The following is a 14,870-nucleotide window of genomic DNA, read 5'->3' on the forward strand; positions in this document are numbered from 1 at the left end:
TGGGAAAGGTGAGGGGATTTGTCCCAGTAAATAAGTCTCTTCTGGTTGATGACCACAGATCGGGGGATTTGGCAATTATGGCTCAGATTCCAGGTGGAAATGGGAGACTGTTCTCCTTGATGCCCCAGGAGGTTCCGGTAAAACATTCTTATTAATTTGCTGCTCTCAGAAATTCCCTCCATCAGTAACATTGCTCCGGCCGCTGCATCGTCTGGGGTTGTGGCCGCTCTCTTAGATGGAGGCGCACGGCTCAGTCAGCACTAGGATTACCCCTGAATCCAGCGCTCTTGGAATCTCCCGTCTGTAATATCATTAAAATCTGGGAGGATCCAATCACGTAATGGGGGGAATGTTCTACTTTTTGTAACGTTACTTGTTCTTAAAGGAGCAGCACCAACAGAGGAGCTGAATACTTGTCAGCACAGCAGAGTCCTGCATACACTGAGGCCCCTGATCATGTGACCCCTGACTCCTCCCCTCCTTTGACCTCATCACAGGTCCTGTGTGCACAGAGTGGCCATATATGTGGAGTGCGGCTCTGCGGGTGAAGGTTGCTGCTGGAGGCTCCATTAATCTCTATGTGGTGTGCAGGTGGAGGTAGGTGGTGGAGATTCCTGTTATGCTCCAGCCTGCCTCGCCGCATGTGTCTCATACTTGCCACGCTGCGGCATCCCGGCGCGTCCCTGCTCGCCTCCGGTCTTCGGCTCTTCCTGCATGCTCGGCTCTTCCTGCGCCACACATTCCACCTGTCTGGTTCCCAGTGGCTTCCGTTACTCTCTGGTTTGTGTTCCCTTCTTTCCATCTTCCCTGCGTTTACTATCACTCCCTGTGTCTGATATTCCAGCATTCTTTACTGTTCTTGTCTGCATCCCAGTCCCGCGGTCTTCCTGGTACTCCTTCTGATCTTATCTTGATCTCCGGCCTGTCCGTATTTCTGTGCCATGTTACTCTCTCTCTACACTTCCCCTTCAGGTACTAGCTGTCACGACAGTAGTCTCCCTTGGGCCTGCCCCGAACGCTCCCTGTATAGGGGGTGGTCCACCGGGTCCACTTGCCCTTGGGGGGTTCGCTGTCATGGTTTAGCGGGTCCACCTTTTGAAGTTCCTCTAGCGTTCTTACAATTCCCCATTACTGGCGCATTAATACTAGAAATATATTGCACAGGGGATATCGCAGCCAATTCCCACAAGAAGATTCCTGGAAACATCGGCTCCTCTTCTTCTCATTCAGGCCTCTACAATATCGGATCCTCTCAGTGAAGATCTTCTATATAAGAGAATTTTTCTCGATTACCCCTCAAGTATGGATATGGACAGAGACAAGATGGCGGAGAGGATATTACACTTCACCCTAGAGATCCTCTTCCGGCTTACTGGAGAGGTGAGAGATTCTGATGACGTCACATTACATCATTCTTATCTATGGGAATAACAGATGGACAGAACTGGAGAGGCGAAGACTCTGGAAATGTCTATAGTGAGATTTATTAATGTGTCTCTCCATAACCAGGATTACACAGTGGTGAAGAAGACCTCTAGTGAGCGCTGTCCGGGCCCTGTGTCTGAGGGATGGGGAAGACCCCTGAACCCAATGACGGGGCCTCCACCTCACCCCCTGATACATGAGGACATCAGTGATAAGAAGATCCTAGACCTCACCTACAACATGATTGAGCTGCTGACTGGAGAGGTGACACTGCTGGGAATTCTGGGACAATATACATTAACGCTACGAAGGGATCGGGGGGATGACGGTAACATTGTATGCGTCAGGTTCCTATAAGGTGTCAGGATGTCGCAGTCTATTTCTCCATGGAGGAGTGGGAGTATTTACAAGGACATAATGATCTGTACAAGGACGTCATGACTGAGGTTCCCCAGCCCCTCACATCACCAGGTAATAGACAGGACTAAATACACACGGCCTATAATTATCTGTATGTAAATAATTAATTCAGTCCCTGTATGTGTTTCCTCCAGATCTATCCAGTAAGAGGACAACACCAGAGAGATGTCCCCGTCCTCTTCTTCTTCCACAGGACTGTAAACAAGAGGATCCCAACATTCCTCAGAATGATCAGGTAGATGGAGAGAAGGTGTCATGAGATCTCTCCTATGATGTGTAGACTGCTGTGTGTCATGAGATCTCTCCTATGATGTGTAGACTGCTGTGAAGGTCTTGTGCTCAGTCTTGTTTTATCCACCAGTATTATATGTTTTATACTTGTGTAATGAGAACGGTGGAGATGGCAGGATTAGAGCTGATCATAGATGTGAATTCTCCATCTGTCTGATTTTTACAATATTTGTTTCAGGGTGAAGATCTGACCCATATTAATACTACAGAGACATATGTGAGGAGTGATGAGCGGTGTAAAGAGGAGACTCCTACATATGACTACCGAGGTGAGTAGTAACCACTAAATGCAGAGAAGTTACAGATTCTTCTCAGTCACCGGCTATGGCTGCTTTATCGGTCGTGTAGTCCGGTCGTATCACAAACGTGTGATCACCATTTTGCCTCTACACCACAACATTCTCCTCCACCCAAAACTGTTCTAATGACTTTGGGCATTGAAGGCCCTTTTCTATAGAACTTACAACCTGGAGGATCCACCTACCCTCTGGGATTAGAAGACACTGACTGTTACCTGCCCAGATCTGTAAACTACAAAGCCAAATGACAGTGTACGTAGAATCTGCTGACAAGTTAGAAAATCACTTAAAGAAAAATATTATGATGGGCCTGTAAGAGAAAGTGGAGGGTAATGATGCTGTTGGCTTTCTAGAACCCTGATATCTTATTGGATGAATCTACCTTCTCTCCCTTCTGTGCTGCTGAATGTGCTCATATGGTCCCTACAAGACCAGGTCCTGTCTTTCTGGCCAAACTTCACTTTTATGATCGACAACATTAAGGGCCAAGTGTGAATTTCTGTAAAATAACAACAGAGTTTCCCCTAACTTGAGTTTTCAATTTTTTTTTTTTAAACCGACTAACTTGAAACAGGATTGTGATAAACTACATAAAATAATAATAATAATAATCTTTATTTTTATATAGCGCTAACATATTCCGCAGCGCTTTACAGGTTGCACACATTATCATCACTGTCCCTGTTGGGGCTCACAATCTAAATTCCCTATCAGTATGTATTTGGAATGTGGGAGGAAACCGGAGTACCCAGAGGAAACCCACGCAAACACGGAGAGAACATACAAACTCTTTGCAGATGTTGTCCTTGGTCGGATTTGAACCCAGGACTCCAAACTCTAAAACACATTACACCTATGCCAGGATATATCGCTAAGCTGTGCGTGGTTGATGGCTATAATATACATTTAAAGGAGTTGTCTACTGTGATGTGGTGTTGTGACACGTGATGCCCGGCACCCAATCAGCGGTGGCGTCACTGTCTCCATCTTTGGACAAACTGAAGATGAAGAGGAAGACAGAGCTGCAGCTCATCCCGAACTTCTTCATGTTCAGTTTGTCTGAAGGTGGAGACAGTTACGCCAGCGCTGATTGGGTGCTGGGCATCACTTGTCATTCCAATACATCACAATCCCGGTGCAGCAAGTGCCAACACCACTGGAACGGAGCCAGCAAGGCAGGTGGATTTAAGCTTTATTATTTTATCGGGGACAAACATTTACTTTAAGAAGTGCTTGTCCTAGTACTGGACAACCCCTTTAATAAATACTATAGATATGTGCTAAATACACTAAATGAAACTGTTATATGAATTACTAAACGTCTATGTTGTGTATGGCTTGGTAGAGTAGTCAGGGGCACACGTACGCTTAAGGAGGTAATCAAATCGATGATGAAGCCATACTGTGTCTTGGATTTATACTATGTTGGATGATGCAGAATCAGCAGCGTTCCAGCAGGCTGTGTTGATCCTGCCACATGCTTGAAGAGAAAAAATCTGCCGCCCTGTGTCTGCATAAAGTCACTACACTGCGGGCTCTCTTCTATTGCAAAAAATAGTGATATTATCCAATGCGTTTCTGAGGCTTCAGTATCCTGCGTCAGGGATCCCTTCTTCTTTGCAATAGAAGAGAGCAGTGTGACATCATGCAGACATAAGGCGTCAGCTTTTTCCTTTTCAAGCAGGTGGTAGGATAAACGCAGCCGGCTGGAACGCTGCTCACTAGTACAAATCCAGGACACGGTACGGCTTCATCATCGATTTGATCAAATGTATGTAGGGAGGAGGACTGGGCTAACGGTCCCTTTTGCGTGTCTGGTCTGCGACTGTCAGGGCTGTCACCATTATTCCTGGGGAAAGAGATTTCTGACCGGAGCAGGCCAGGACACCTAACAGAGGGGGGCGGGTCCGACTTAAATAGAGCTGAACACGAAAAGATGGGACTTTTGGTGGGGAATCAGCGTCTGAGTACAGAGACGGTTTCCTCCCTCTCGACTTACACACGCCAGCTATCCGGGCCACTTTACCCAGTTAGTAATCCTATCCAGACAAATGTTGCACAGACCAGAGGGACGCCTGTTGTGAATTCCGCTCTTGGGCTCCCTCCGGTGGTTGTAAGTGGCACTTTTGTGAGTTCTGCTCTTGGGCTCCCTCCGGTGGTTTTAAGTGGAACTGCTGCTCCTTGGATTTAGCAGTCAGCAGCTGCTTCCACTGATCGTCTTTCTGGCTCGGCTATTTATCCTGGCTCTATCCTTCAGCTAGTGCCAGTTGTCAATGGTTCCTGGTTGGATTCACATCTCTCTTGGATTTCCCTGATATTCTGACCAGTTCAGCAAAGATAAGTCCTTGCTTTGTTCTTTTGCAGTCCACTTTTTGTGGACTTAATCGTTCAGCACATTATATGTTTTTTCTAGCCCAGCTTGTCAGTATGGATTTATTCAGTTAAGCTGGAAGCTCTGGGAAGCAGATTTATCCTCCACACCTTTAGTCAGGTGTGGAGATTTTTGTAAACTCTGTGGTGGATTTTTCTAGTTTTTAATACTGACCGCACAGTATTCTGTCCTGTTCTATCTATCTAGCTAGAGTGGCCTCCTTTTGCTACATCCTGGTTTCATTCTGTGTATGTCATTTCCCTCTCCACTCAGTCAATATTTGTGGGGGGCTGTCTGTCCTTTGGGAATTTTCTCTGAGGCAAGATAGAAACTGGAAAGCTATCTTTAGGGGTAGTTAGTCCTCCGGCTGTGACGAGGTGTCTAGGGAGTGACAGGAACATCCCACGGCTACTTCTAGTGTTGTGTTAAGCTCAGGAACTGCGGTCAGTACAGGTACCACCTCCTCCAGAGCACGTCCCATGTTGCTCCTAAACCACCAGTTCATAACAGACGCCCAAACCGCACTGTGACCGAAACGGAGTTCACTACACCGTTCTGCTGATCCTCGCGGAGGCCCCGCTCAATAATATTCCTGCAGTGCATGCTGAGTGTTGGACTGCGCCTGCAGCTCGGCTGCTGAACTGTGAGCTTCACCTGCAGCCTTGACTGCTGAACTGTTTGCTTCACCCGCTGTGCCACGTGCTTGCCCCTGTACAGCATCTCGTACCCGGACCAGGAAACCATGCTGCGAAGGACCCAGACGACTTGTCACCATGCAGAAACAGTGCATCTCTTTTCTACGAGACCGGAATAGAGACATCTCGCGCCGCCACCGAGGGATCTTCCAGCCATCTTCTTCCAGGACCCAGAGACTGATAAGTTGAAACGTGGTTTCCTGTTTACTGTTCTTTGATGCACCCCTGAATCCATATTTTACCCCCCTGTTTTTTCCCCATTGTTTATTATAAAGAAAACTGTTAACCCTTGTTCTGCCTCCTGTGTGTCACTGCATTGTACGCACCTGCTATTTTCCTACACTTGGCGTATTCGGCAGGATGCAGTCCAACAGCATGCAGGCGGCAGTCCAAGCAGTTGGGGGTAGCCCCAGGGCCAGTATTTCACTGGGAGCCATGTTGAGTAATTTGCCAAAATTCACGGGGAACAACACTATGCTGTGGAGCTGGACTGAGCGCATTAGGGGCATGATGAGAATGCACCCCCATGACCCCAGCGCTGGAGGCTGAGGTGGCAATCATGGCACTGGATGGGGAAGCCAGGGATTCAGTGATGTTGCGGACCCCCAGAGACCGAGATAAATAAATTCTAGAAGAGACTCACGGAGACCCCACAGACGTAGGGGAACTGAGGACACGTCTCTTTAGCAGAATGCAGAGGGGGGAGACTGTAACCCAATATATGAATGCATTGCAGGAGTTACACACTGCAATTGTTAGAAAGGATGGTATGGGAGTAGGTCTCACGGACATAATGTTACGAGACCTCTTAGTGACTGGTTTACGAGACGCGCTGACAAAACAAGCCCTGCGAGAGCTTGTGCAAGTAAATCACGGTGGGGAAGGTTCAGAGCGTGGAGGTGTCCGTAAATGCAATTACTGAACCCCAATGGGTGGAAGAACTAAGGAAAGAACTTATGAGTATAAGGGGAGAACTGGCCGGCATCAAGAAGAAAGTGGAGGCTCCTAACAACCTACCAGGGGGGCAAAGAAGACCAGGAACCTCGCCATGACTCCAAAATGGTTCGCCGGCCGAGACTCCTCGCTTGCTTCAACTGCGGAGAGAGCTGAAACACCCGCCGAGGAAGAGGGACATCTTGCGGCCCGTTAAACTAGAGGGCTCCGAGCCGAGGGACGCCGCCCAGAGCAAGAACAAGTGAGGAAGAGTAGTGGAAGTCCCGCAAGTTTAGTATCAACATGCCGTCTGATATGGGCTGAGATGGACAGTCGTGCAGTGCAATGCCTAGTAGACACGGGCTCGCAGGTGACAACGATGTCAGAGGCTTACTTCTGGCAACATTTTCCCGGAGCGAAACAACCGGAGTAAGGCCCTGTGATAAAGTTAATGGCGGCCAAGCAACTGCCCATTCCGATTGCAAGGGTGGTATGGATGCAAGTGTCCATTTGTGGGAAAGACCTGGACGGAAAGGTGTGGTACTGAACCAGGGAGAAGTGAATAACGGACACCCCGTAACCCTGGGGATGAATGTGCTAAAGGAGTTCGGAAGCCTTCTCATCGGTGAGCCCTCTAATGAGACTCTAAAACGGTGGGGCCCGCATACCCCCAGAGAAGAATCTTTCAACAACTAGCACAAGTGGCACAAGTACAAGAGTCTGGCCATAAGGGAGGAGTGTTGGGAAAAGTGATCGTCCCTGTCTCCAACAAACTTGTTCTTCCACCAGGACAAATGGTACTGTCTTTACCCATCCGTGCCCGTGTCCCCTTGGAGAGGGTTGAAGTCCAAATTGAACCATCTCTTTCAGAAAAATTACCTACGTGACTCCTAGTGGCGCAAACGTTAGCCATTGTACGAGAAGGGACTGTTCCTGTACGATGCATTAATTTAGGAGATCAGGACATTACCATCGTTCCTAAAAGTGTGATAGCCCGAGTAGTGAGTCCACCCGAAGAGATAATACCCCCCAAACGGTACAACTGGAAATACAACCAGGGGGATCCCTGGCCTGTGTCCGTAAACTCCATTTCGATACCAGAGCCTCATCACATCAAAGAGGGTCGACCCATACTGGAACTGATGCGGGCCGAGCTGGCTAAACTCATGCACACCCAGGTGCAGCAGGTGGAAGCTCTGTTGGGGAGGTATGAAGATGTTTTCGCTCTCCACGAAGATGATTTTGACCGCACCACAGCCATTACACATGAAATACGAACTGGGAGCATCGCTCCCATAAGAGAGCGTTACCGACTAATTCCCCCACAGCTATACCAGGAAGTGAAGACCATGTTGAACGAGATGTTGCAGGCGGGTGTAATTAGGGAAAGCCAGAGTCTGTGTGCTGCCCCAATTTTGTTAGTGCAGGAGACAGTTGGTACTTTGCATTTTTGTGTGGATTATCGAAAGCTCAACGCCTGTACCATGAGAGACTCATACACATTGCCCAGGATTGAAGAGTCCCTATCTGCATTGGGAAAAGCCAGATTCTTCTCTACATTGGACCTCGCCAGAGGCTACTGGCAAGTACCCATGTCGGATCAAGATCAAGCGAAGACTGCCTTTATTCTTCCCATGGGCCTGTTTGAGTTCAATCGAATGCCGTTCGGCTTAGCCAACGCTCCTGGAACTTTTCAACGTCTCGTGGAGAGGTGTCTATGAGATTTGAACTTTGAATCCACACTCATCTACTTGGACGACATTATAGTCTATGCGGCTTCATTTGAGGAACACCTGCAGTGCTTAGAACAAGTGTTGGGCCGTCTTCTGAGACAATGACCAAAAGTGAAGCCCCAGAAGTGCCATTTGTTCCACACGCAGATTGAGTATTTGTGTCTTGTTGTCTCCGACGAAGAAGTGGAGCCATCCAGATAATAGATTGCCGTGATTCAAGACTGGTCCACTCTAGAGACCTTGAAGGATGTCTGGGCCTTTCCTAGGATTGACCGGATATTACAGGCGCTTTGTGAAGAACTTCACTCGAAGAGCAAAACCTTTAATGGAGCTGTTGAAAGGGGTACCTTCGAGTGCCAAGAATTGGAAGATTTGTTGGAAGGAGTCTCAGGAAGAGGCCTTTTGGGATTTCAAGAGAGCACTCACGGAAGCTCCTGTCTTGGCTTATGTAGATTTCTCCCAACCGTTCATTCTTCACATCGACGGGAGTCTGCTGGGACTTGAGGCTTTATTGTAGCAGATGCAGAACGGAAAAGAGAGGGTGATCGCTTACGCGAGCCTGTCCCTTCACAATTCCAAACGTAATCTAGACAACTACAGCTCCTTTAAGTTGGAGCTGCTGGCGTTGGTGTGGGCTATGACGGAGAGATTTGCGGAGTATTTGTCTGGCTCTGAACTGTTGGTGTGCACTGACAACAACCTAAAAAATGCGAGACTGGGCAGGACAGAGATGAAGAGCTGGAAGATGAAGAAATCCCTAAGATCCTGAGACCCACCAGGACAATGATGGCAACGCAGGAACAAATACACACTTCGCCCAGGAAGGCATTCTGGGACGATCACTGGATGAGTGAGTTCAACTTCAACTGGAAGATAGTGAACTAGCTTTGCTGAGATGGTGTGTGGCTTCACAAAGACTCCCCAGCTCGGCAGAAAGATGTACTCTATCTCCAAAGGCACTATGGATGATTTGAGAGTGGGAACAACTTCGGATGAAGAACGGGTTACTATATCGAAAAGTACAACTACAGACTGAGGTGAGTGACATGGCAAGTCGTAGTCCCCTACAACGTTGTTACCCAAGATTGATGTTGCCGCACACGAGCAAGGGGCCCACTTTGGCCCAGAAAAGACCTTCCAATGGTTAAAAGGGTTCATCTACCACCTCCAGTTGAAAACAAAAGTGGAAGGACGTGTCGGACATGTGAACTGGCTAAGCCACCGGAACAGAGAGCTCCTATCCAGTCCATTGTAACCTACGACCCTCTAGAACTCTTGATGATAGACTATCTGAACATTGGCCCAGCCCATCAGGGCTATGAGCACTGCCTGGTGATGGTGGATCACTTTACAAAGTTTGCTGTGGTGACTCAAACTCAGGATCAGACAGCAGAATCTGCTGCGTACGCAATCTGAAAGTACTTCATCCAACTCTATGGATGTCTGAAGAGGATTCACTCTGATCAAAGAGCCTGTTTCTTAGGGAAAGTAATGGATGAGCTACATCTCATGTACCGGATCGACAAGTCCTGCACCACACCAATCCATCATCGAGAACATCGAACCACAGGATATTCACCTTACTCTCTTCTGTTTGGTCGAGATGGAAAAGAAATCACTGAGTTGGCATTGGATCCAGAAGAGGACTACCCACGGAGGGGGTGTCCTTCTGGGCTCGGGAACATCGTCATCGCCTACCAACCTTACACTAGTTGGTACAGACTAGACTACAGGAGTTAGAGTATGTGGAGAAGACCCCATCTGGAGGAAAAGAGATTCAAGTTGTGGACCGTGTCCTAGTGCGGGAGAAACGTCCTTGGGACAAACTAGAAAATCATTGGGAGAAAGACCTGTACCAGGTGAAGAGGAAACTTAGTCCTGAGGGACCTGTATATAACGTTCAGCTTGAGGGAAAATAGAATGCACCCACTCGAACTCTTCCCGAAACATGCTGTACCAGTGGAAGTAGGGTCTGAGCCCCCTGAGACAATTTGGGCAGAAGAAGAGGAAGAGGGTGATGAATTAAGCTCCGGGACCTCCGAGAGGTTAGAATCAGAGAACACAGGCTCATCTATGACTCGCTCCCTATGGTTGGATTCTGCTCCACAAGAGGATTCCATTACTTCTTCTAATCTGAGGCGCTCTGAACGAACAACGGCTGGCAAGCCTCCCAATCATTATGATCAAGAACATTTTATCTGGCAGCAAAACATACACAAGGAGAAAAGACAGCCACGCACTCCTCAAAGAACCTCGCCCGTGGAATGGTAAACAAAAAGAGTGGAAGAGTGTAGGGAGGTGGACCGGGCTAACGGTCCCTTTTGCGTGTCTGGACTGGAACTGTCGGGGCTGTCACCATTATTCCTGGGGGAAGAGATTTCTGACGGGAGCAGTCCAGGACACCTGACAGAGGGGGGCGGGTCTGGCTTAAATAGAACTGAGCGCAAAAAGATGGGACTTTGGGCGGGAAATCAGCGTGTGAGTACAGAGATGGTTGACACCCTCTCGACTGAACCACTCCGGCTATCCAGGCCGCTTTACCAGGTTAGCAATCCTATCCAGACGAATGTTGCACAGCTCGGAGAGACCCCCACCCCACTGTAACCGAGACAGGGTTCACAACACCATTCCGCTGACTCTCGCGGAGGCCCCATTCAGTAATATTCCTGCAGTGGATGCTGAGTGCTGGACTGCGCCTGCAGCTGCGGTCGCTGAACTGGGTGCTTCACCTGTGGCCTTGACTGTTGAACTGTTTGCTTCACCCGCTGTGTCGCGTGCCTGCCCCGTACAGCATCTCGTACCCGGACCAGGAGACCACGCGGCAAAAGACCCAGAGGACTTGTCACCATGCAGAGACAGTGCATTTCTTTTCTATGAGACCGGATAGGAGACATCTCGTGCCGCCTGCGCCACCACCGAGGGATCTTCCATCCACCTTCTTCCAGGACCCAGAGACTGATAGGTTGAACCGTTGTTTCCTCTTTACTGTTCTTCCCTGCACCCGTGAATCCATATTTTACCCCCCTGCTTTTTCCCCATTGTTTATTATAAAGAAACCTGTTAACCCTTGTTCTGCCTCCTGTGTGTTACAGCATTCTACGCACCTATTTTCTTACATATACATGTGCCCTAGGCTACTCTACCCAGCCATACATGTAGACGTTCAGTAATTCATATATCAGTGTCATTTGTGTATGTAGCGCATATCTACTGTAGATATTTACTGGATTTCTACACCTGTGCCACCCAGAGCTTCTGTTTCTAACGTCTCCTCCATCATCGATGCTGCGCACAGAATGAATAAGATGGCGATTGGTGACAGAAGCAGATGTCGCGATAGCAGATTCCAGAAAAAATGGGACACACCATTTGCGGAAGTCCTAATGTAACAAAATGGCAGAAATCCAGAGGAGTAGAAATCCTCATAAAGTGACTCCATTTTGGAAATTATAACCCTCTATGAATTAATCTATACGAGTAATGACTATTTTGACTCTACAGGCACTTTGCGGAAATTATCTCGCAGTGGATGTTGGAGAGTGAAAATTACAAATATGCCATTTTAATACCCAGCATATAGTGCCCAGATTGAGCTCCAGGAGACATGCACATTGAAAACTAAGTGGGTTCTTCTCATTATATTGATGCCAAATGTGGTTTAGACACATTGCATGGCTCAGAAGAGAGGGTTAGATTTGACTTTGAAAGTGCAGATTTTTCTGTATTGGTTTACGGAAGCTATGTTGCTCTTCAAGAGTCTTTGAGGCACTAATAATGTGGACACCTGTTTTTCCTCTAACAGATTATGCACCTGAGTGGGGACATGTTTTTTTGTGAGATGAGAAGTTGTTATTGGTATAGTTTACACCTACTTAAAATCTTTATGTATGAAAAAAGGAATAGGGAATGGGAAAAGTCAGCTCACCATTTTCAGTCTCTTTCCAAGAATGAGTTCTGCGCACGGAGAGGTCTGGGCTTGGGCGTGCAAGTTCCAAAGAATGAAGAAAAAAGGTACCCCAGTGTAGAAAAATATAAAACGTCATCTTTAGTCAGAAAAAAAATCATAAAAACAGGCACAATACAGACAAAATATAGATCCCTGAGAGCAACCAACCGACACATTTCGACACGTCGGTCTTAATCATGGTTCATGATTAAGACCGGAGTGTTAAAATGCATTGGTTGGTAGCTCTCTGGGATCTATATGTTGTCCGCATTGTGCCTGTTTTTATGATTTTTTTTCATTACAGACAAAGTTTCATATTTTTCTACGCTAGAGTACCTTTTTTCTTCATACATAAAATCTTGGTGTTTTTTTATTCCATAATTGGGAGGCAGAATGAACAAACAGTTGAACCATGCTCAACTGGTTAATCCTCTTAAGTTTTTCTATTAGACTGTGAACTGTCATTCTCTTGGTCAATAATTCAGTATTTTTACCTTGCCATTTTTACAGTCAGCTTAAGTAGAAATTTTCAAAAATATAAAATTCAAGGATATTTTATTCACAAATAATTGTTTTTTTTCTTAGCAGATGAGTGTACCAGGAGGTCAGAAGAACAGCTGACATCTTCAATTTTTAAATCAGATGATCTCGAAATCCCACAGGATGCAACTGAAGTGAATGCCATTCTGTCATCTGATCCTTTGAAACAGATCATTTCTTCTGATTTATTAGTGACTACTAAGGAAAATGAAAGTTACAAAATAAGCATTAAAAAGCAATCTGCTCCCAAAGAAAACAAGTCATTTTCACATTCAGTATATGGAAATATTTTTTCCCCTCAAAAATTCGTTTCTTAAACATCAAAAAATTCACACAACGGAGAAAAGATTTTCTTGTTCCAAGTGTGGGAAATATTTTAAACATAAATGTAATCTCGTCAGACACCAGAGAACTCACACAGGGGAGAAGCCTTTTTCCTGTTCAGAATGTGGGAAATGTTTTAACCAGAAATCAAACTTTGTTAATCACCGGCGAACCCACACAGGGGAGAAGCCTTTTTCCTGTTCAGAATGTGGAAAGTGTTTTAACCAGAAATCAAGTTTTGTTAATCACCAGCGAACCCACACAGGGGAGAAACCTTTTTCCTGTTCAGAATGTGGAAAGTGTTTTAACCAGAAATCAAGTTTTGTTAATCACCAGAGAACTCACACAGGGGAGAAGCCTTTTTCCTGTTCAGAATGTGGGAAATGTTTTAACCAGAAATCAAATTTTGTTAATCACCAGAGAACTCACACAGGGGAGAAACCTTTTTTCTGTTCCGAATGTGGGAAGTGTTTTAACCAGAAATCAAGTTTTGTTAATCACCAGAGAACTCACACAGGGGAGAAGCCTTTTTCCTGTTCAGAATGTGGGAAATGTTTTAACCGAAAAGCGTATCTGGATGATCACCAGAGAACTCACACAGGGGAGAAGCCGTTTTCATGTTCAGAATGTGAGAAATGTTTTGTGAATAAATCAAATCTCCTTAGTCATCAGAAAACTCACATAGGGGAGTAGGCATTTTCATGTTTAGAATGTGGGAAATGTTTTAAACAGAAATCAGATGTTGTTAGTCACAAAATAATTCACACAGGAGAGAAGCCATTTTCATGTCATTTGGAAAATGTTTTACACGGAAATTAACTCTTAATAAACATCAGAGGCGTCACACAGGGGAGAAGCCTGTTCCATGTTCAGAATGTTCGAGATGTTTTAACCAATAATTGTGTTTTCTTAAAGTGTTAAGGCAATCCCTTGTCATTCCTCATGTTTGGCTTCGTTAACCCCTTTCCCACCTTGAACGTATCCATACGTCCCTGTGATCTGGCCCATATTGATCTGGGACCTATGGGACCTGGTGATTTTGTACCCACACGGGTTGTGCACGCGATCAACACTGGGAGTCACCTGTTTCTGACAGCTGACACCCGACATTCAGTGCAAGGATTAGTCCCGCACCACTCCCGGTACTTTAATCCTCTAAGTAATGTGATCGAACTTGATCACATCATTTCAGGAGCAGGCAGAGAGTAAACAGCCCCTCTGCCCTTGGAGCAGAGACCCCACAATGTCATTTCGGGCTCCCGATCGTTGCCATGGTGACCCAATGTTGTCACGATGACATAAGGATCACCAGAGCTAGCAAAGTTGCTTGATCATGCTCACAGCATAATCGGCAACTTTGTCTGTCAGAGCAGTGCTGACAGTTTACATAGCATAGGGATGCTCCTGCATCCACATGCTATACAAGTGATTAGCATGGAAAAAAAATGAAAGTCCTATAGTGGGACAAAGTGAAAAAGTTATAAAATAAAGTTTAAAAAAAATGGTAAAAATATATATATATATCTATCTCTAATCAGCTCTATCAGCTCCCACCTTCTAACGCTCTGTCTGCTACTCCTCATTGCCGGTGATGTATCCCCAAATCCCGGCCCACCTCAACACATCCCCACGCTCATTTCTAACCCCCTACCTCGATCCTCCGCACGTTTTCCCAACCATGACAACCTCATACCCATTCATCCAGCCCCCACTCCCCCGGTCCCCTTACCTGGAGCACTATGGAACGCACGCTCCGTCTGCAACAAACTGCCATTTATCCATGACCTCTTCATCACCAACAAACTCTCCTTCCTTGGCATCACGGAAACCTGGCTCACCCCCTCTGACTCAGCCTCTCCAGCTGCGCTTTCCTACGGCGGTCTCCACCTCTCT

General features: G+C 46.6%; 1 protein-coding gene across 4 annotated transcripts; it reads left to right on the forward strand.

Moving 5' to 3' along the window:
- Nucleotides 1-410: 410 nt before the first annotated feature.
- On the forward strand, nt 411-14,467 carry LOC143767619 (uncharacterized). 4 transcript variants are annotated; one of them, XM_077256056.1, is made up of 7 exons: nt 411-597; nt 1,231-1,380; nt 1,510-1,689; nt 1,773-1,896; nt 1,980-2,080; nt 2,315-2,405; nt 12,699-13,116. In XM_077256056.1, the coding sequence occupies exons 2-7, from the start codon at nt 1,303-1,305 to the stop codon at nt 12,968-12,970; spliced, it is 846 nt and encodes a 281-aa protein (XP_077112171.1). In that variant the 5' UTR covers nt 411-597; nt 1,231-1,302; the 3' UTR covers nt 12,971-13,116. The 4 variants fall into 4 exon arrangements, with proteins under 4 accessions (XP_077112171.1, XP_077112172.1, XP_077112173.1 ...); XM_077256057.1 differs by having other exon boundaries at nt 416-597; nt 12,702-14,467; XM_077256058.1 differs by having other exon boundaries at nt 416-597; nt 1,165-1,380; nt 12,702-14,406.
- The last annotated feature ends 403 nt before the right edge of the window (nt 14,468-14,870 follow it).

Source organism: Ranitomeya variabilis, chromosome 4, assembly GCF_051348905.1.
Source record: "Ranitomeya variabilis isolate aRanVar5 chromosome 4, aRanVar5.hap1, whole genome shotgun sequence".
Lineage (NCBI taxonomy): Eukaryota > Metazoa > Chordata > Amphibia > Anura > Dendrobatidae > Ranitomeya > Ranitomeya variabilis.

Coding starts and splice junctions, on each gene's coding strand:
- LOC143767619 (XM_077256056.1), top strand. CDS start 1,303: ATGGATATGGACAGAGACAAGATGGCGGAGAGGATATTACACTTCACC. Junction 1,690..1,772: donor TTGAGCTGCTGACTGGAGAG/GTGACACTGCTG, acceptor TGTATGCGTCAG/GTTCCTATAAGGTGTCAGGA. Junction 1,897..1,979: donor CCAGCCCCTCACATCACCAG/GTAATAGACAGG, acceptor TGTTTCCTCCAG/ATCTATCCAGTAAGAGGACA.